Raw genomic sequence first — 23687 nt, 5'->3', positions numbered from 1 at the left:
GGACGCTGTGGCACAATTTTAACTCACTTAAGCTAAACGAACTAAATTAGCCCTTTCTTTATTTTTCAGTACACAAATCAAGAATAATGTAATGAGATAAAATTTTACACTAATAATTCCTTTAAAAAATCCCATCTTATGACCAAAAATTGTCCAAATCTTAAAATAATTGTTCAAGCTCCTAGGTACCGAATATGTGGACCCCTTATACTTGACCTTTCACTGAAAATATCGGTCAATATATTGGATATACCAATGTAATTCAAAGAGAATATTTTCCTGATAATAGTATCTCTCTGTAACTGAAATGGTTTGATTCGGGTCAATACTACTCTGAGCCCCCATATACCTAATATTAAGATTTTCGAACTTCTGTGTGATTTTGTACCGCATATATCGGCCAAAATGTGAATTATGTCAATGAAAATGAGAGTGCAGGTTTTACTCATAATAGTGTATTTTTGTATCAAAAATAGATAAAATTGGAGGAAAGTTTGCCCTGGCTCCCATATAAGCAATAAAAGCATTTTCGAACATCCGGCGGATTTTACTGCATGTGACTGGTGACACTTCCATGTGACTGCTGACCCTTCCATATACCCTAGATTTCGTCACCTAAAATGCGAAATAACTTAACATTACTTTTCATAAATTTCTAGGCGACGGAAATCAATATAATAGAAATCACTCATATTGAGACAAATTTTGAGTTTTGATTATAAAAAAGTTATATATTGGTTATATATAAGTTATATCTGACAGCGGAACGTGAAAATTTTAAGCTACATACATATATGTTATATCTGACGTAATGAACCATAAATAATAAAAAAAAACTCAATTTCGATTTTTTTGAATTTATATCATTTTAACCTTATGCCGAATATTTAGTGCCGAGTGTGATTATTATATATGTATATATATATGTACATAATATATATATATAATTGCTTGGATTCCGATCCTCTGATTGATCACTTACATACATCTTGTGCTTGCATTTAATTCCTGCAGGTTGCACGAGTATAAAATGTTCATTTGCAGCCGAACTTGGCCCTTCTAACGGGTGATTTTTTTGAGGTTAGGATTTTCATGCATTAGTATTTGACAGATCACGTGGGATTTCAGACATGGTGTCAAAGAGAAAGATGCTCAGTATGCTTTGACATTTCATCATGAATAGACTTACTAACGAGCAACGCTTGCAAATCATTGAATTTTATTACCAAAATCAGTGTTCGGTTCGAAATGTGTTTTATCGACAAATTTTGTTCAGCGATGAGGCTCATTTCTGGTTGAATGGCTACGTAAATAAGCAAAATTGCCGCATTTGGGGTGAAGAGCAACCAGAAGCCGTTCAAGAACTGCCCATGCATCCCGAAAAATGCACTGTTTGGTGTGGTTTGTACGCTGGTGGAATCATTGGACCGTATTTTTTCAAAGATGCTGTTGGACGCAACGTTACGGTGAATGGCGATCGCTATCGTTCGATGCTAACAAACTTTTTGTTGCCAAAAATGGAAGAACTGAACTTGGTTGACATGTGGTTTCAACAAGATGGCGCTACATGCCACACAGCTCGCGATTCTATGGCCATTTTGAGGGAAAACTTCGGACAACAATTCATCTCAAGAAATGGACCCGTAAGTTGGCCACCAAGATCATGCGATTTAACGCCTTTAGACTATTTTTTGTGGGGCTACGTCAAGTCTAAAGTCTACAGAAATAAGCCAGCAACTATTCCAGCTTTGGAAGACAACATTTCCGAAGAAATTCTGGCTATTCCGGCCGAAATGCTCGAAAAAGTTGCCCAAAATTGGACTTTCCGAATGGACCACCTAAGACGCAGCCGCGGTCAACATTTAAATGAAATTATCTTCAAAAAGTAAATGTCATGAACCAATCTAACGTTTCAAATAAAGAACCGATGAGATTTTGCAAATTTTATGCGTTTTTTTTTTAAAAAAAGTTATCAAGCTCTTAAAAAATCACCCTTTATATAATTGCTTGGATTCCGATCCTCTGATTGATCACTTACATACATCTTGTGCTTGCATTTAATTCCTGCAGGTTGCACGAGTATAAAATGTTCATATGCAGCCGAACTTGGCCCTTCTATAACTGTTTTCTATGGCTTTCTTTATTTTTAGGCTATAGACTTTTAAATATATTATTTTCAGAATTTTCTCTGCCTTTATATGCTTAGAGTATAAAATTTTAAATATTCTCTTTTCGCTTTAGACATCACTGAGCTTGTACTTGCCTTCTGTGGAAGTTTGCTGCAACCACCCTGTATAGCTGGTATGTGCAGCTACCATACAAACAGTAAATATTCAATAGATTTCATAAAAACTTTTCAGCTGGTTGCACTGCTCTTCCCTTACACTGTTGTAAGCATGCACGTGTGCGCGCCTGAATATTTATAATATATAAAGTTATATATATATATACTATATATGTATATACTAGCTTGTTTCACATAAATGTTTGTTATACACTCCATTATTGTTTGTTTGTTTGCGTGGCAGCTTTGGCGCTTTTCAATACTTATTCTATTATTTTGGTGTTATTTTGCGATAGACTCATAGCAACGTTTTCACGCTTCCGTACAGATTTATGTGTGTTTCGTGCGCCTAAGAGCGTGCTACGAACACATTTTTACGCTTGATTTCCTGCATATTAGGGTTAACGGCACCGTATCGATGTTATTGAATTCTCAAATTCAATTTGCGACGCCTGTTGTTGTAATGGAAACGCCACTTTCAATTTTTGTTGTTGTTTTTATACACGTTTCACGCTACAAATATGAATATGATGTAAATAAGACACGCATTCCAACGTATGTAAATACAAACATTTGTGTGTGCCTGAGTGTGTGTGTGTGGTTGTGCATTGAGGCACGCGTAATAACTTTAGTTCTGCGGATACGCTAAACAGTCTCCAAAGCAACGGGTAGCATAACTGTAGTCGCGTTAAATTGAATTTTGCAAGCATTTGAATTCGATAACATTGTATGTAAGTGTGTGTGGGTGGAGTTGGAGGTTGGCATCACGTGGCATGACTTTTCTGCGACGATGCGAATATGCTCATCAGCCAACGCTATTTTTGCTGATCTGCAAAACATCAACTCACATTTGTGCTCGTGGAGGCAAGCAAGTACTTCGTTTACCGCTCATATTTCCCAATAATGCCGTTGAGTGCTTCATATTTCCATAGAATGAAGCAGTAAGCGTAACACTGACTTTTAAAGTGTGCTTATTGTATCAAAGCTGTAGCAATGCTGAGCCATTATTGTGTAAGTACTACCACGGCAGTTGCGCTTAAGTCGAAGATATCAGCTGTGTTACTTCTTTCACTGTAACTTTACTAACTTGAAGGATGGATTGGCTTATATATATTATAGACATACAAGGTGTATTCCAAAGTAAACAGGACTTAAAACATTTGTTTTTTTTTTGGCAAAATCAATTTATTTTATTCAAAATAGTCTCCTTCTGCTTCAATACAGCTTTTTGCACGGTCCAAAAGCATGTCGAACGAGTGTTTTAGCTCGTTGGCCGGTATGGCCGCCAGTATGCCGAAAAGGATAAAGTCGCACGGTGCCATATCAGGTGAATACGAGGAGTGGTTAATGGTTAAATTGTGAGTTTAAGTCGAATCATCGTCCTTCGAAATTCGGATTCTGAGCAATTTTTGGTCGCCAGTCAATTCGTGCGGAACAAACCGTGCACACACCTTTCGTAAGCTCAAATTTCCGGTCAAAATGCAAAAAATCGATGTTTTAGAGATGTTCAAAATCATTTCCATGAACTTCAATGTTGATTTCGGCTGATTTTTGATGAATTCGCGCACAGCTTCGATGGAATTTCTGGTGATCAGGGATTTTGATTGGCCCACATGTTGATCGTCATTTATGTCCTCACGATCATTTTGAAAACGTAGAAACCACTCGTGCATTCTGCTGCGGGATAGGCAATCATCGCTGTAAACTTGTTACATCAATTGAAATGTTTCGGTAAAAGTTTTGTCAATTTTAAAACCGAATTTAATGTTGGCTCTTTGTTCGAAGCTCATTTTCGCACCGATAACACAAACATACTGACCCTGAAACGCATTAACTTCACTTTCAATCAATGAAATGTCATGAAATTCTCACTGGAAAATCGATAAAGATAGCAGATTCTTCGACATATAGATGGCGCCACCAGGGGCCGCTAGCTTCAAAAATTCCTGTTTACTATTGAAAGCACCTCCTACACTATTAACAAAGAAAGGCTGATATTTTTGGAAAAAAATATTTTAAACTCGGCCATTGCGACGCCATTTCCGTTGACTCCTTAGAAAAAAGATGCGCTCACGTTGGCAGCATAACTCCTTACAGCATCATCTGAAGTGAAAAGATACCTATTTTAGTTAAAATCTTATTTTAGAACTAGTACGAAGGAAAAAAAAACGAAAATAGGATTTTTGGCAGAAATTTTTATAAAAATGAAAATTTCAGTGGAAATTTTAACAAAAATGCCAAATATGTAGAACTAAAAAAAAACTTTACGGTTCTAAAATTAAATCATCAATTTCAATATTTAGGCTGAAGCAGTGAAATCAATACATTTTCCAACGAAGCCACTGTAGTACGAGTATATTAAACTCCGGATACTAATATTTCAAAATTTCTATTACTAACTTGCCGACATTTTTTACATAGAAAATATTTCCAATTGTTACTGCTTCAATGAAATGCAAAAATATTAAGAAAAAAGCGAATAGTACCTCATTCGGCGAAGCAATAGTTTTGACTTTGAACGAAATTCTCATTTTTTAAAAATACCAAAGTTGAATATGAATGAATGCAAATCAAGTTTTGTTTCCAAGAATTGCTTTTGGCTGGTTGCATCTTTATTTCACATTCATAGCAATCCAGTATGACCACCTGAGTTAGAGCAGTGTGTAGGGCGTGCATTGGGTGGCCTCTGATTGCACTTGATCACCATTCTCTAATACGCATTGATGTTATTGGGTTTCTGCATTTAATGGGTATTTATTACCTGTGTTTTTGGAAACATTTCATTTCTGCTAAAATTTTATTTCACGAATTCGTTGAACACGTTGTTACTAGCAACTACTTTTCATATAGTGAGTGGGCATGAATGTTTTTTGTGAACATGTGGGTTTTTCCAGCATATCCTTTTTTTCTAACCGACGAAAGTATTTTTCTGTAAATGAGGAGAATTGTGGTAACTTATAGGCATCTGATATTTCTATGTGCTGCTTAAGCCTATTTCAAACATTGCTTTCGTAATTGAGTTATGTATATACACCATATATGTATATATGTAAAGCGGCAGTTTTTTTGTCATAATTCAATTTGCCACTTGTGCCACATAACTTGTTGTCGTCACTACGCATTGAAAATAACTATGTTGTTAAATAAATGCATAAAATCCACGTGTTAGTTTTTGTTGATGCTGAGCAACTTGTTATAAAAAGCATTTGCTGCGGCAACATTTCACTGCTCTGAGCACTCCATTTATTGCTCATTTTTGCACCGAAACGCTCAGCTGGGCATACAAAGCGCCTGCGCCACAAAGCATGCTCCGCAATGTACACGACCGCTCAGCGACACGATTGCTTGCTTGCTTTACTGTTAAGTTGTGCCGTTGCTGTCAGCGTTGTGTCGTGCTACGCTCGGCCTTTCCGTCGTCGACTGCACTTAAATCCCTCTTTTGCAGCACCAATATATTCAGTAGTCTGGTGTAAGTGCTCGCAAAAGGACGGTCAAGTGTTTCCAGCGCGGAAAGTTCATGTTTATTAGCCGCCGTGCGTTCACACAAAAGGGAGAGTGCTATTTAAAATGAAGCCAAAGGTAATGTTTTGTTGGCTACACGAGATGTGAGTTCAGTGGCTAGCCGTGACTGTGTCTGCTAACTCATTGCTGACAAGTGTTTATGCGGGTGTGTGTGTGTGTGGGGCGATTAAATTGAATTGATGTGAAATTTAAGCCGTCATGCTGGCACAAATTATGCTAAAGGTGTCGCAATGAAATTATACGCTGTACAAATTGTGAAAGTGTCAGCTGCTGTTAGTAACTCTGCACTTGTCAAGGAAATGCTCGGCTTAATGCTATTTCCTTTAAGCGGAAGTCATAAGTTTCAAGTGAAATGTGCCGCGGAACTACCAAAGTTATAAATATACTTCCGTCAATATTATTGCAAGTGAAGTGTGTCAGTTTGTGCCAGCGCCGTCTGTATTGAAAGTGAAAAAACGTAAAAAAGGGCGTTAAATAAAGGCAAGCGCAAGTGGCAAAGCAATTGCAGTGTGGGCAAATAGTACACGTTCATCTAGCTTTTGAACCCAACAAGCAGTGTTTAATAAAATAAAAAGTAAAAAAAAAATATCAGCGCGCTTGGAGCAAGTTGGCTGTTAATCGCAGTGCAGTGTTTGAGCCAAAAGTAAATAAAAAACCTTCAGTAAGGCACACAGCAAGCGAGCCAAGCGCAATTGGCACAGTTCAACAAATTACCGATTCCATTAAACGTGTGCGAATCGTGTGCGCCACGTGCGCTGACCAAGCGTGGTCTAACGCAGATATGCCTAAGCAAATGCAGTTTTAATTGTTGTGGGTGAAGTGAGCTCAAAGCCGCCATAATTGTTGCACAAACAAAACACAGACGGGCGATTCGACCAAACGCAATTAGTAAACAATATATATTTATACGCAAATACACACATAAATACATACATATATATAAATATATATAAGCACGCTCTTATACAGTTAAGTCAGCGCTTGTAAACAGCCTGTGTTTGTTTGTTGTATGCCGCACAGGCAGCGCAACGCAAGTTTGTTATCGCTTCATCGAAACGGCAAGTGCTTGCATGTGCATGTGAAAAGGAAACCACAGTGCTTGTGCATGTGTGCGTGTATGTGCGTGTGTTGAAGGCCATTGCAGCGAGCTGCGATTCGTGTCAACGACAGTGAAGCTGCGTAAGAACGCGTTCGTGCAAAGCCTTCGAAGGGCTCAGCTACAACAGTAACAACAACAACAACAACAACAACAACAACAGCAACGACAGCAACAACAACAGCAGCAGCAACAACAGCAACAACGACAACGAGAACGGGCGTCAACTATCCGCCGCCAATCGCGGTTGCGGCTAAGTTGGGTAACGTCCTTCAAGCGCCATCATTGTCGAAAACAACAAGTCATTTCTGACAGCAGTTGTCATCGCTAATAACAATAGCAGCAACAACGCTGCAAGTGGCAACGTTAGTGTGCTGTTTTTCGTCAGACGATTTTTTTTTTTATTAATTTTCGCAAATCTTCTTTGGCTATCGACGTCGCGGCGCTGAGCTTTCGACTGTCGCCTTGTTGGTCCGCGCTGTCGTCGTGGGTGTCGTCATTTTGGTAATTGCGACAGCCTTTCGCAGACATCGTAGCAGTAGTGGCAGACAAGCGAGCAAGCGCAAGTAAACAAGTAAAAAAATATTGCATATAACGGAATTTCACATGAAATGTTGCTGGAATACGTAATGATGCTGCTTGTGTTCGGATTAACCACAAACGTTGAGCGAAGTCAAAGCAACGCATACGGTAAGCATAGCTATAAGTATGTCCATGAAGGTCTATGTCTGTATATATAAACATATATATGTATAAGTATAGATATGTATACATTTGTATGTGTGTTTTGGTTTATATGAGAAATTTGTGCTTTTTTGAGTGAAGTTAAGGCGACCGCCAGCTTTGTGGCACCAACTTGTTTTCGCGGTTGTCGTCATGTACCTGTTTATCAGTTTACATCTAACATCATACACACACATATACTCCATACGCACATACGCCAAGTATATGCTCTCATTATTAAAGTGGGAAACTTGTTTGTGTATTAGAGGCGCATGTAAGCTATGCTGAAAAAATTCACTGACTTTCACAAATTAATTCCTGCTTTATACTTAATGACATGCAAAACAAAATGACAAATTTTTCCAGGTTGCTGGCGGTTTAGACGTGTCATGCATAGCACGAAGTAAACATCGACTTCTATATATGGTACTAGGACATACATTTTTTCTATGCTGAAGTTTGTAGTATCTAAAAAATTAAAATATTCGCCTTACCTTCAGCAATCAGCTTGATGAAATAAAATTATCATTAAAAGCCAAATTCAGTTTGTCACTGCTTTTTGCACTTACAACAAATCGCATTTGCTTTAACGAAAACAAAGGAATAACTGTTGTTTGCTTAACAAGGCAAAGCGGTACTTGATGTAGGTGCATACTAAATACTCCATCAGCGGTTAGTCAAGTGGAAAGTTAGCATAATTAAACGTTTTGTCTTTACAACCAATGGATAGTTGGTTTTATAGCCGATTCCACTAATTCCTATTGTTTGGTTACTTAAATTGTTTTTTTTTTAAATATGTAGTCATATGTGTCAGTAAAATTTGGGTATATATTAAATGAACACAAGATGTTGATATGGAGTAATATATTGTATTTAGGATCTAATTCCACAAAGGCATTTAATGTAACAAAAGAGCGCTATATCTTTACCATATTTCCAACTGGTTACCAATTGGTTATTTAATTGGTTACTAATTGGTTATTTAATTGGTTACTAATTGGGTATTTAATTGGTTATTAATGGGTTATTAGTTGGTTATTTAATTGGTTATTAATAAAATACACGCAGTAATAAACTGTGGTAAAGGAATAAAGAGTGAAATATCTAATTTTTGTAGGTCTTATAAGGTAACTGCTACATTAATGAAACAGGAAAAATGTTAACTTCTACTGCATGAAATCATTAACACGTTTAACGGGTACGTTTCTAGTAACATTAACGGTATAAAATTATATTTATCTCGCTTTTGAACGTTCAATTTATATGGCAGCCACACGCTATAGCAGTGCGATCTCAACAATTTGTTCGGAGATTGTAACTCTAATGTGGAAAATAACGTATGCCGAAATTCGTAAAGAAACCTCCTCAAATAAAAAAAGTGGTCCCTACAAGGACTGAATTTTTATCGAACAGTTCGTATGACAGCTTTGTGATATAGCGCAATGTTATCAAGGGTTCCAACAAATTAGCTGCTTTTTAGTGAGAAAAGAACGTATGCAAAATTTCAGATCGATATCTCAAAAACTTAGGAATTATTGCACGCATATAGAGACGAACAGACTTACCTGCCTAAATCATCGCATCTCATTACGCTGATTATTTATATTACATTATTTATAAGATCTCCTTTTCCTTACAAGCCATTACAAGCTTCGTGGTAAACTTGATATATCCTGCTCAAGGTATAACTAATTTATTCTCTGTAAGTGTAAATCTACAAAAATATTTGTGTAAGTTAGAATTGTTAACGAAACTCTAACTTTAAACTTCCTTACATTACATTTACATACATACATATATGCATATCTAATCTATGAAATCAGAAAATATTTCATATGCGCATTCAATTGAAATGAGTACCCACTTGTTTACCGTAAGAGACTTTAAATATTATTCGGCCAGTAATTGGAAATATTTAAACTGTTTGAGCAATTTACCAAAATTCCCAAAATAATTTGCTTGGCAAGCGGTGGAATAGTTGGGAGCAAATTTTGTTTTAGACTTTGCGCAAATATACATACATATTTTCATATGTAGGTAATAAATATATATGTATCTGCGCAGTGTGTACCTTCATACTGACTGCCAGCAAAATGTGTACAATATCAATGGCGGGTAAGTATTGCTACAACTTTGCGGTATTGAGTGAGTGAGAATCCAGTGGCCGCCTGTGGCGCTTTTTTGACACAGATGTTTATTGTTTTTGTTTATTTCAAAACTTTCTAGTTAGACATATATATACTGCTCTTAAATCGTTGGATTTACATATATTGGTTGGTCGAAAAAGTCTTTTCGTATTTCTAAGCAAACTTCAAATTAATTTTTTTATATTTGGACCAATAAATAAATGAACAAACATGTACAAGTATTAATTTGGTGGATCACTTTTTGCCATTTTTCCGCTAGAGACATTATTGCATCAGTGTACATAAATCGAAATTTCAAAATTTCCATTTCAATGTTTAAAGTATGTTAGTAAGGTATATTAAAAATATTATGGAAGGCATTTAACATCAAGCACACATTCTCCGCCTAATGCTAATCTCATAACGCGCTGATATTGAGATAATAGCACAAAACTCCATATGCGTAGAAATGCGTATACGCCACTTAAGGAAGGTTAAAATATTATTTATTCACATTCACACACAATTCTTAGAACTCATTAGTTATAAATATATAATTTTGTGTGCAAACGAGAACATCAAAGCAAGTTGCAGCGTTTCATTTAGGTTTTGTAAGCATTTGAAGCGCTTAAGTTCGACACACTTTACCGCATCGTTCACAATTCGGTACACGCTTTACATGCAGCTATAATAAATTAATATTGTATTAAAAGAACATTTACTTGGGAAGATATACGCATGTAAAACATCATTATCCAATAATTGACAACAAAAAAAAAAAAAACGCATACATCAATTTAGAGTCTACTTATCTGAGAAAATTATTTTACGTAGTACAGGCTCAACGTCAGCACAAAAGCATAACACCAGGTCTTTTCATTTAGTATTTGCCATTACTCAGTGTGGCTTCCCTTCGCGGTGCCTAATGCTTGCTTCATGCCTACACTTGCGAGCAGACGTTGCTCAATCATGTGTCGCTTTTCGATGTTCGAATAAGATGTACAAGTTCAAAGTTATTTCAAAAAGAATGTATCGAAACATGTGATTGATGTATGTTAAATCTTCGAAAAGGAAAAAAAACGTTAACTTCAGCTGCACAGAAGCTGTAATACACAACACAAATAAAAAGGGTTTCCGATATATTATGCTCTCAAAACCTGAAAAAAATACCATATATTACATAAACATAAAGTATTATTATATGAATTCCACTTGAAACACCCTGTTTCGAAGAGATGTATTTGATGATAATTAAAGCTACACTTCCACACATATACAACATGAGTGTGTATGTATATACCAAATAAAATTTAGAATATTCTGCGGTTGCTCAACGTGTCACAGCTGAGGCCTCATTTAATCTTGGCAAAGTGAAAAATTTATGGATCACGGTTAAAATCCGCGTTTGTGATGCATACTAAATACGATGGCGTGGTACCATTACTCTGAATAATTAATTTCGTAGCTTTAACAAGTCAAATGACACATCAATGGCAGTTAGCGCTAACCTTCAAAAGGCAGCTGTCGGAGCATTACTTAGAGAATTATATAATATGACTTTGGGTAAAGCAACTTTTGTTATTGAAATAAAGTGGATAAAAAGAAATTTCCGGACACTACCCCAAAAAAATCTACGATCAAGGGTTTGGATTATAGTTTAGATGTGAAGAAATGAGCACCGAAGACAGTGAACACAGCAACGTGTCAGAAGTCAGTGAAATCGATTGAAAAAAATCTGTGAATTGAGCTTCGACTTGTTTCCGAATCCATTGCATTTTCCACATCTGGTCCACAGTGACTATTTTCTGTTCTCAGAATTCAAAAGGAAGCTCGCTGGGATGAAAATATTGTCGAATGAAGAGATGTTCTCCGATGCTCAGATCTATTTTGCAGCAAAGAACAAATCGTACTACAAAAATGGTATCGAAAGTTGAAGGATAGCTATAATCAGTGCATCACTCTTGAAGCCAAACTATGTTGAATAACAAAACGCATTTTGCAAAAAAAATATTGTTTTCGTTACTATGGTGGACTGCCACTTATGGTAGGCTGCCACTTTGATTGCTGACTCTGGCAGCATGCTACACAGCATGCAATAATGTCACGGCCTTAAAACGACTTTAATCGAATTTCGTGCTATAACTTAGTTACTAACTGATTACCCTGCTCTTTTAGCTCTTAGTATAACCAATACAGCGAAGTGCGACTCTTTGGTAGACTCTCTGTACTAAAATATCTCGCTGTGTCAATCATGTTTCGCTAAGCATTCTTCGATTCGATAGTATAAGTTGTTAAGTCCTTAACGCAGAGCCAGCACTTATGCTATGTAATGAATACCGATATGGCTAGTCAATTCCAAATATTATATAAATATGTATTTCATATATTGGGTAGTCGAAAAAGTCTTTTCGTATTTTGTCAATAGATGTCATTGTAGTCATATGTCTTCAGTGCTACCATAAAGTGTTCGAAAGGTGAGATTTCAGGCTTCATTTAATCGAAATTAAATTCGGGAAAATCGAAAAAAAAGTTACAGCTGTTCAAAAATGAGTGAAAATAATGAAGAAATTCGCTATATTTTGAAATTTTTATATAAAAAGTGAAGAATGGTATGTAATTGTTAATGTAATTATTAGCATAAACATTAAAAAATAAGTTGAAGTTTGATGAGAAATACGAAAAGACTTTTTCGACTACTCAAAGTAAGCAATTTATTAGTAACAGTGTTGCAGACAGCTGTTTTTATTTCTCATGCTCTTAAGTCTCCACAATTTTTTCACCAGAAATTTGCTCACTGCCGGAAACTACAGTTTATGTATTCAAAATTCAAATTAATTTTCCATTTACTGCCAAAACTTGTAGCAACAATTTTGCAATTACTTTTTGCTGTTGAATTTATTTTCCATTAAGGAAATGTTACTACAACCGATTTCCACCGTGTTGGGAGTAGAACTTTCAAATGGCTTTATAAATATTGAATGTTTAACAAGTTTCCTAGAAATTTAAGCGCTGTCTTTGTACACAAATATACTCTTAAAAGTATATTTATGTACTGCTCAGTAATCGTACAATTCCGCACTCACCGCATTCGGTTGCTTGCAAGAATTTCCCTACGGAACTGGCGCACAGTGTGAGTAGGCTACAATGCCAGTTTGCTCAAATATTCTTCTTCAGTTTCAAGAGAAAGAATTAGAAAACTTTCTGCAAGTGGCATGCTGCCGCTGTAGTGTTGGAATTTGGCGAGCAAAAGTTCAAATAAGTGGAATTGTTTCTTACGGCATTGACGAATAATACACTCTGAACCGCAGCAAATATGCCTCCATGTACATTTGCACATCATTTTTAAAGTAATATTAAATGTGAAGGTGTATTTAGAATATGCAGATTACGAATATTTGAGCCACAGGACTTATAAGTTTCTCATCAATTTTCAAATTGAATCCAAATTAAGTACTCAGAGTGCTCTCTATGGTGATGTGGGGAAATTTTCGCAGACAATCATAGTTGTTTTCAATATAAAAAATGAATTTTTTATGGTTCTGATTACTAAGGTTTCTTCGAAATTTTCTGCTACAATCGTAGTATAGTGAGCCGTCAGGGCAAATAAGGGGAAAATAACAAGCAGCAAACTATACTGAGCTGATATAACATGTAACGGTTTGTATAACACTACAAAAGCTATATTAAAAGAGCACTAAGACATACTAAATGTACCCAAAAATTCATCGACTGCCACAAACTATCAGAAAATCACATTACTTTAATCTTGGTAAACTTACGTTGGACTAGGATTCCTTTTCAATGCATATAATAAATACAAATGGCAAATCGATATTTTCCGTTATTAAGCATACATGTCACATTAATCAATTCGCAACTGTGTTTTAGTTCATAAAGGCATAATAATCTGATCAATAATCCGCAATACACATATACTGCTGACACTCGTAAATCATTTATAACACATGTAATCGTGTGTGATCAGTAAAGTCAACAAAACTTATAAACGACTGCCAGCAAAGGAGCACCACAGCGTTTCGATGAATAAGCTTTTACTACTACACTTAAACATTCGTACAGTGGTGTGCAACGAAAGCAGCACATCGCAACTGTAATACTTGTGAATGTGTTACACTTCAACTGGTGTTCGCATATTTTATTTTATTTTCTAATCTTTGTTTTAATTTCTAATCCCGGAAACGGCAGTTGACCGAGAATACAATTTAAGATATTCAGTTCCTTAGAAAAATTGTCAGTCTTCTGTCAAAATTGCCATAAGCTGTCTTTTCGACACATATTTTATATGATATATGTATCTTAATATATAAAAATCACGTGTCACATTGTTTGTTTGCGATGGACTCCTAAACTACTGAACCGATTTTAATGAAATTTTTAACACTGTGTGCAGTTTGGTCCAACTTGAAAGATAGGATAGTTTATAACTCTCCTTATAGCCGCATTATTTATTTATTGCAAATTATTTGTTTATTATTAGCAAAGAGCTATCCACCAGTTGGTGGCGCTAACAGCGGTATTGAGTGCGCTATGTTACAGTAGATGGCGCTACAAACATTAAAAACATTAAATGAAAATGCGTTGTTTGAAGTTTATATTATTTGTGGCAAAGTTATACGAGTCTATGACTTCCAAAAAAAAATAAAAATTGGGCGGGGCGAAGTTCGCCGGGTCAGCTAGTAAATATATATGTCTCCATTAGGAGACCAAACTATACTGCCAACGATTTTTTCAGCCCTCGAAACATTTTCATGAGCAGTTTTTGGAATGGCCTTCAGCTCCTTCACAGCGATTCTTTGTTGAAATTAAATCAAATCGAATCATTCGTGAAGCGAACGGTCACAGGAGACGAAAAGTGGATCAAATATGAAAATAATGTGCGAATAAGACCATGGTCCAAGCGTGATGAGGCTCAACAAATGGTCGCAAAGCCAGGATTGATACCTCGAAAGGTTATGCTGAATGTTTGGTGGGGTTGAAAAGGAATCATCCACTATGTTCTGTTGATTCTACATTTTACTGTCAACAGCTGATGAGATTGAAGCAAGTAATTGAAAAAACGGCCAGAATTAATCAACAGAAAGGGCTTCGTCTTTCATCAGGACAATGCTAGACCACACACATCTTCGATAACAAAAACTGGGAGAGCTTGGCTGCGAAGTTTTGATGCATTCACCATATAGCTCTGACCTTGCACAATTGGACTATCATTTGTTTCGATCAATGCAGAACTGCCTTAATGGAGTAAAGTTGGCTTCAAGAGAAGTCTGTGAAAATTACTTGTCGCAGTTTTTCGCCGAGAAACCAGACAAGTTTTTCACTGGTGGAATAATATTTCTAGCAGAAAAATGGCAAGAAGCGGTCGACCAAAATGGCACTTATTTGGTTTATTAAAGTTCATTATAAATATAAAAATTAATATGTTGAAATTTGATTGGAAGTACGAAAGACTTTTCTGACTAACCTATATATAGGTTAGATATTTGTAAATTAAAACAAAACTCGAATCACTAGTGTGTATAAACCCAAACAGTGTTTAAAAATTACCTGACATTTTAAGTTTTTAACTATTTTGTGCCACTGTACTAATGTAGTCTAAATACACACACACACTCATACATACTATAAAATATTTATTGCGCTTTGTAAATACAAAAACCTGCAAATGTAAGATGAAATCTTCAAGCAGGATTAAAATTCGGTTAAACTTGTTTGTGGCTTGTGTATGCAAATGTAATTAAAACATAGCATCTGCGCTTTGAGACATTTTTGCACCGGCAGAGCTATCCCAATATTTTGATTAAACGTGCATTGGTGCAAATAATGAAAGGTTGTATGAAATAATGGTTTATACTTGTATTAGTGAAATATAATAGTGCAATCTTTAACCGCATGTCAAATTGTTTTGTATATAAGTACACTGGAATATTCAAATAAAGAAAATATTCATTATTTTCAAGGCTGTAATTAGGCAATAATTAATGAACTAATGAGCTAATAATGCTAAGGCTAAATGTGCCAACGATTGCTTGTGGCTATAAATTATCTGCATATTAAGATCGAAAGGCATTCAATAATAATAGTAAAATGATACTTTTCAGCCACATTTTCGTATTTGTTGCAAGATGCTGCAGGGCGTATAATATTAAAATATAATATTATATTTGCTTTTGTTGCTGTTGATGATATAAGGCTAAATAGAGCAGATAAAATTTTACTGACTGCTTATATGCATCTGTCCGTTTCTCTATCTATCTAATACGAGTAGTTGGCGTCAGCACTAAACTATTGATTAATAAACTTGGTATTTCCAAATTAATAGTTTACTATTTCTAAATTAATTTATTTTAAATATAACTTTTCTTGGAAATTATAACTTATTGACAGAAATAAAACCAAATTATTTTCATCAACGCTTTACAAATACCAGAAAAATCATACCATTTGTTTGTTATGCCAAGTCTAACTAAATTGACTACCTATTTCAGGGTATACTCGTATTAATCGCTTCTTTGCGATAGGCATGTTATTGAACATTTAATAATTTTTCGATTTAATATATTCAGTTTACAACAATAAGCAATATTATTTAGGTCAGTTTGTACATATAAGATTCCATTATTCGATTGCATTTTGCGATTGGGTTCGTAGACCCAGGCTTAAGTGAATATTTTAACGCACGCATAATCAAGCGTATGGATATCGTTGTGAACGAGGACAAGAGGAAATATCTCCTGTCATCAAACAAACAGTCATCGCCCAGTTTTAACATCAACAATAATATCCGCCTTGACATCCAATATTCAAATTCACTTTATACAACGGGTGCGACTTCGGACTGAGTACGCAATTGAGAAGTAGAGTTCTCTATCGAATAACAAAGACTAAACTCTATAAGTTCCTCATTACTCCCATTCTGATTTATAGTGCGCAGGCATGAACAATGACATCATGGCTGAGTCGGTCTTAGCAGTGTTCGAGTGAAAGGTTATGTGAAAAATGTATGCTCCTTTGCGCATTGGCAACGCCAAATATCGCAGTCGATGGAATGATGAACTACTCGAGATGTATGTACAGTGACATTGACATAGTTTAGCGAATCAACAGGCATCGGCTATTGTCCGGATGAACAGTTCAACTATAAAAAAGGTTTTATCTGTGACACCTTTACATTGTTAAAACACCCTTGATCGATGATTGCGATTATTTGCCTATAAAAAGAATTTGGATAGAAATGTTTTATAGTCTCCTAATCTACCGATGTCTATAGATAAGATAGTGACCTGTTAGCACTTCTATTCGAGTTCTCATGTCATTCCTTTCGAATGTGAATACTCGTCATTTGCGTCACATATTCCTTTCATGCCACGATTGCCTTGTTATTGAGCAAGTTCAAAATTGACTCCAACGAAAATCAGTTATATTTAATACATGTTTGTCATTAAAAATCTATCAGGTGCCAATGCCATATCAATTCTTTTTTACTTAATCTAGTTATAGGATGGTGCCTATTCTGGTTAGTTCAACTACTTCACAAATAACAGGAATATCACTATGTTATATAACACAATGCAGGTTTTTCGTAAAACAGGATGCTATGTCCACTAAGTTATCAAGGCATTCTATCAATATCGTTGACGAAGAACTTAGAAACTTTATTGATTTCATAGTCGTCTGGCTATCACTATAGATAAGTGTATTTTGGTATCTAATTTTGTTGAAAACGCATCACCTTCTACTCAATTATCTAGGTTGGACCCAAGTGCTTTGATGCTTATCCCTGTGTCTTTGCCCACCCAGCCTCTTTATCAGTCTGTTCTGGTGGAGTGTGCAATAATATGAACCAATTTTAAGTTGAGTTTTTAAGTTGAATTTTGCAAGGTTTCGAGAATACGTGGTATTACGTCGAAACCGGTATTTATTAAGTATCTTATAATGCTACTTGTTACTGATGACTAACAGCGAGGATTATCTCAGTCTAAGAACTGATTTTGCTGCCAGCTGCTAACACAACAATTCTGTTGGCAAAAATTGTCAAAGGTGCCTGGTTTGAGGTTGTACTAAGAGCCCAACTGAGGCATATACCAGCTGCTATTTGTATGTTTTCCATATGGCTTACCGTACCGTTTATTAGTATTTCCGCTGTTTATAGTGATTGTTTACTTTTGTCTTTCCTTTATATCGTATATTTGCTTTTGCAAATGGCAAAAACAACGTACATCACAGAATATTACTAGACTTTCGCTTCGGTTTTGTTGCCACAGCACAAAGAATTGACAAATATAAATCTTATGATGAAATAAGTAAGGAAGGGCTAAGGGTCTAAGGGTCTGACCAAACAATTTATACTCCTGCAACTTGCAAATGTTGGAAATTTTTTCAGATGAGCAAAACAAGTATACTCTGCAGCAACATGTTGCCTGTGTGTAAAAAAGTAAATTTCTGAGCAGAAAATAGGGTGAAGACAGTTGATCTTATAACGCGGCGCGTGTGCAAACAGCAATCGAAATGTAACTCCGACTGTTTACTGGACAGTGATAAGCGCCAAAATTGAGAATTTGCAAGCAGAGCACGTATGTTTCAGATTGCCTGCACACAGCTGAGTAAGCCAAATAATGGTTTTCGGTTAATTTGCTGAAATTAGAGATAATGGCTGCAATGAGACGATTTAGCTATGCCACTACTTAGTATATACTTAAAATGTACAAATTGGATACTTTGTGATTAGAATGAATGTTGTTTGTGTGTGAAGTAGACTAACGGCTTTGTGTGATTGTGCAAAGTAATCTCACAAGCGGCGCGAACAGTTTCAATATTCTACTACACATAAATCCTTTTTCTCGTTTCAGCATTCGAAGGTACAACCAGATATCCACCACATCACCATCGCCCGCCGCCCCAAAATGCGCTCACTTCAAGTGGACACCATCACCCACAACAACATCATTTCGACTCAATATCGCTAGCAGGCCACCTAGCAGCCTCGTCACTTGTGTCGTCCTCATCGCCATCGCTCGCATCATTATCACAGCTCGAGCTGTCCAATGTCATTGTGGACAGTTTCGAAGGTGTGGGTGGTATAGGAGGTGGCGGCGGTGAGCCGCAATTTGAAAATACCACCGAACGTGAGGTGATTGCGGCTGTCGGTACGACCGCACGGTTGCACTGTCGTGTGCGAAATCTGGGAGATCGAGCTGTCTCATGGATACGTAAGCGTGACCTACATATTCTCACCATCGGCATCATGACATACACGAACGATCAGCGTTTTCTGGCGCGTCACACCGACAACTCGGACGAATGGGTGTTGAAGGTGGTGTCGGTGCAGCCACGCGATGCTGGCGTTTACGAGTGTCAGGTGTCGACAGAGCCGAAAATTAGTCAGGCGTACAAGCTGATGGTTGTGAGTGAGTATCGCAAATATGTTTAGTACAACACACACACACAAATATGCATAAAATCAATGCAAGTGGTTATTATAACAAATTATTTCAATGCTGGCGTCGGTGCGCGTATTCGTTATCCAATATTTAATGTTATTGATCAATAAAAATGCGAATTTATTGCATATTGAAAGCAAATCTCGTACGTTTTACGAAAAAGTTGAAAATACCAGAAAAATTTAACAAAAATATTGCATTTGGTCATATTTGGACACTCAAGTTCGAATTTGACTCAGTTAGTAATTTTTTTTTTTCTAGATTGGTACACTTTTTTGTGTTCGTGTGAAGTTTGGTCTGCATAGGTTATTTACCGGCTTCGGAATCGTTGAAGATATGGAAGAAGTGAAAGAAGATTGGAAAGTATATTTTTTAATGAACACAGATATTTAAGTGACACAAAGCATTTGAAGAAGGTCATGAAGTTATCGAAAACATCAACTTTCTTTCTTTATATGAGTCATCCCTAGAACTTTATTAATGACGAAGGCATCGTCCCAAAGGGTATGGAAAGACGGAACAAGAGTCATCGCTTAGTCTTCATATTCACCAAATTTTACTTCCCATGACTTTTTTCTGTTTTCGAAACTCAAAAATCAGCTTCGCGCAACGCACTAGGAGTATTTTGGCTCTATATTTGGAAGAAGGTTGTACCAATCAAGGAAAAAAATTATTGGTTCGGTTTGCTCGTGCAGTTTATATGGAGCAATGCGTATCAAATTTTGATCTCTCGTATCTATGGAGTATAAATAATGAACTAAATCTCTCATAGATTTGAGGAAAATAAATTCATATGAAATTTTAAAATAAATTACACACTTACGCATATATCACACTGTAAATATATATGAATTTGTACCAGCAATCACCCTCACCTTACAATGCGCCATTACGGCATCACCAATACCTGTTATAGCCATTGATTATGACAATTTCTTGCACTCTATCACTGCTCGCTTATGGCCTCCCTTTTGACTAATCGCAAACTATGCTTTTTTCTCTCGCTTTTTCAATGGGCCTACTCGTGCTGACGCCGCTGCTTGATATTCCATTTTGCTTTTTTCGCAATTAACGCTGATTACGGCAATGAAATGCAATGGCAATGTAAACGCCCTGGTGACGCTGCCGCTTTCGCCATACACGTCGATATCAATACCAAACCCAACGCATAATCGTGGAACCAATAACACTGCCACACAAAAACATCAACTCGACTGGCACTCACATTAAATAAATCCACCGAATGCAACACACGGACTCGTCGTGCGCTGTACTATTTGTTCGGTTGGCTGGCACTGTTGATGATGATGACGATGATGATGTTCGGACCGTTTCAACTGCAGCATCGAAAGCGCAGATACTGTCGAATCGTGAGCTTTACATACAAAGCGGCAGCGATATAAATCTGACGTGCATTGCACCGCAAGCGCCCGGCCCGTACACGCATATGATGTGGTACAAGGACAGCGAATTAATTAACGACTCAACGCGTGGTGGTATACGCGTCGTATCGGAGCAGCAAATGAAGACGAGCAATTTGGTGATATCGCGGGTGCTGCACCGGGACTCGGGGAATTACACATGTGCAGCAGATAATTCAAGTAAGTACCGTCCAATGTGTGCCCCCACCTGCACACCTGTCGGCACACAGTTTGAATTTTACTTGCATTTGCAACTGTTTTGTTCTGCGTTTGGCATACACAGCATGGTACCATGCATACGATTGGCTGTACGGCGCACACATGAGTGGGTCGTGTATGCACGTGGATGCTCATTATGTCGGTATTATTGCAATTGGAATTCTTATTAGCAAACGTGGAATGTGTCGGGGGGTTGTAGGCTGTAGTTTGGCGTTGATTTTCATATAATTTCGATTGCAGTAGCATATTAATATGTTTGATTAACACTTACAGATTCGGATAGTGTGTTAGTGCATATCATCAAGAGTGAGCAGCATGCGGCCATGCAACATGAGCTTGCCACGCGCATGCAGACGCCGCGACTGATGCTGGTATTACTGGCATTTTTCTATGTGAGTTGAGTGAGTTTCGCAAATACATATTTACTAACGCACACACACACACTTGCAAGTGTGATTGTATATATTTGCAAGGGTGAGCATGTCACTAAAATATTAATTATTTATATGTAATGCGATACATACTTATTAGGGTGGGTCAAAAAAAAAAAAATTTTTCTCGCTTGGTACTATGAGAAATGGGTTCTAAGACATCTCTATGAAAAGCTCTGCAAGCATGAGTTCCTAGTTTTGACGAGAAGATTCTCTGCTTGAAGTATATCTTTGCTTTTTTGTTATCAGATAATCATAAAAGGAAACCATATTTCGATTGCTCTTACTTGAAAAAGTATAAGGGTTCATAGATTTTCTAGAGAAATTAAAGCTTTACAGTATGGCCCTCAACGATTTTTTTGTGAACTTAACTGTTTAAAAGATACTAACGGTTGAATTTGGCTTATTTTAAGGCAATTTTTTCTGTTCATAAATTTTATAACCCAATGAAAAAAAATTAAATTGCAAAACGAATAGTTTTGTAGCAAATTCACTGCACTAGAATTTCAGAGTACCAAGTGAAAACAAAAAAAACATTGGGTTTTTTGACCCACCCTAATATGAATGCACATTCCAAGCTACACTTTTCTACTCGCCACTCTTAATGTATGCAGTTGAGCCATAACAACCGCTTGTGGGCTAATTTTTATTTTCTCCTTATTACCTTCCACAATTCACAGTTATTCGAGCGCGCAATTAAATGAATGGAGTACGGTTGCGCTATGAGTTAGTGTAATTTAAATTAAGGATTAGCAACAAAAACAATAAGATACTTGAAACTATTGAATAAGCAGCAGAAAATAATACTACTAAATAAGTCTTACAGTTGCAACAGCTTAGCTGTTCGAAGCGCATATGCCGTGAGGAGGTCACAATGGAGTTGCGCACGTGAAGGTAAGTTGCCCCACAAACTACATATCGTCATCTAAAATGCAAAATAACGTATCATCAAAAAATCGAAATTAAGTTTTTTATTTCATAAAATTGTCAGCTTCCGCTGTCAGGTATAACCCATAGTTGACCAATATATAACTAATATATAACCAATATATAACCCATATTTAACCAATATATAACCAATATTTAACCAATACATAACCAATATATAACCAATATTTAACCAATATAACCAATACAACCAATATATAACCAATATTTAAGCATTTTATAACCGAAACTCAAATTTTGTTTGAAAATTAGTGGCTTCTACTATATCGATTCCTTTGCCTGTAAATTATGAAAAGTGATGATACATTATTTTGCATTTTAGGTGACGATATGCAAGTGTATACCATACTAAATTCTGCAGAATTCTGCGCTTTGTATTGAACTAACTGTTGTTTAATTGCGTAAACTAGTCACTGCGCTCACCACTCAGCACGCTTGCGTCAGCACAATTGCAGAACCAAAGAACCAAAGTAACCAAGACAACGAATGTGCGTTGAGTTATACGTTGAGGGAAGGACGCGCCGCTGCTGCAGCTCAATTTGCGTACATTTGTGTGCACAAGAGACTTGATAATTGTTAGTTGTTTTTACATATAGCTGTCTGATAGCTGTAACTAATCCTTTACTTGCTGTTAATTCACGATTTTCCATTATTTGGTATTTGCGTTTCTTAGCTTTAATGCGCTATTTTGTTATGTATGTATGTATATTCTGAAGCGTTATATTTCACTTGTAAATGTAGTTAATTAAACATTATTTGTAAGTATTTTTGTACTTAATAATAGCTGATAAGTTAAGGATTTTAAGTGAATGTGTATGTGTGTGCGAGGGAGTTGAAATTGACAGCAAATCAAAAGTGTAACTCAAGAATTCAATGTGTATATATAAAAAAATATGAAACAATAAATATTATTATTAAACCCATGGCTTAGATATCATTGATGACTACAATGCAAGCGTAAGTAAGTAATAGTATGTATATGTGTATATAAGAATTGCAACTACAGTTATTTTTTTATTGAGCTTAATACCCTTTTGTTGCTCTGGCTATGGAAAGTGTGACGCAATTATTTGTACGCGACTTTTACTCCCACAAGAAAAATAAAATTAAATAAAAATTGGCTGTAGCACGTTTTTCACTATTAAGGTGTTCAAAATACTCAAATTAAATATTTTATGTTTCTTATCGACATTTTTAATCCACAGCAGCCCACATACTATGTTGCTCATACGACACGGTGTACTGCTTGCATGCTAATGATGAATAACTACCATATAAATGCGTATGACTTTTAAAGGCATCATTTTATGGAAAAAACTAACACGATCTTTTTTGTAGAGTGCTAAATTCTATATTAGAATATATTACCATCAAAGTTGTAGGATTCTTACTCTTGAGCAAAAATTTTTGTGTAAAATATCAATGTGGAAAATTTTTAAATCAGGCACCGTTTAAAATG

General features: G+C 36.2%; 1 protein-coding gene across 4 annotated transcripts; it reads left to right on the top strand.

Annotated features, from left to right (window-relative positions):
* Window positions 1–5737: 5737 nt before the first annotated feature.
* On the top strand, window positions 5738–23149 carry LOC105231667 (V-set and immunoglobulin domain-containing protein 10). Of its 4 annotated transcripts, none has more exons than XM_011213086.4 (6): window positions 5738–7592; window positions 18619–19176; window positions 20553–20810; window positions 21123–21241; window positions 21961–22174; window positions 22639–23149. In XM_011213086.4, exons 1-5 carry the CDS (start codon window positions 7514–7516, stop codon window positions 21982–21984), a joined length of 1038 nt encoding a protein of 345 aa, XP_011211388.2. In that variant the 5' UTR covers window positions 5738–7513; the 3' UTR covers window positions 21985–22174; window positions 22639–23149. The 4 variants fall into 4 exon arrangements, with proteins under 4 accessions (XP_011211388.2, XP_011211389.2, XP_011211390.2 ...); XM_011213087.4 differs by having other exon boundaries at window positions 22551–23149; XM_011213088.4 differs by having other exon boundaries at window positions 21123–21250.
* The last annotated feature ends 538 nt before the right edge of the window (window positions 23150–23687 follow it).

The sequence above is a fragment of the Bactrocera dorsalis genome, chromosome 2 (assembly GCF_023373825.1).
Source record: "Bactrocera dorsalis isolate Fly_Bdor chromosome 2, ASM2337382v1, whole genome shotgun sequence".
Taxonomy (NCBI): Eukaryota; Metazoa; Arthropoda; class Insecta; order Diptera; family Tephritidae; genus Bactrocera; species Bactrocera dorsalis.
Note: the sequence above shows the minus strand (reverse complement) of the source record. Positions and strands in the feature narration are given on the sequence as shown.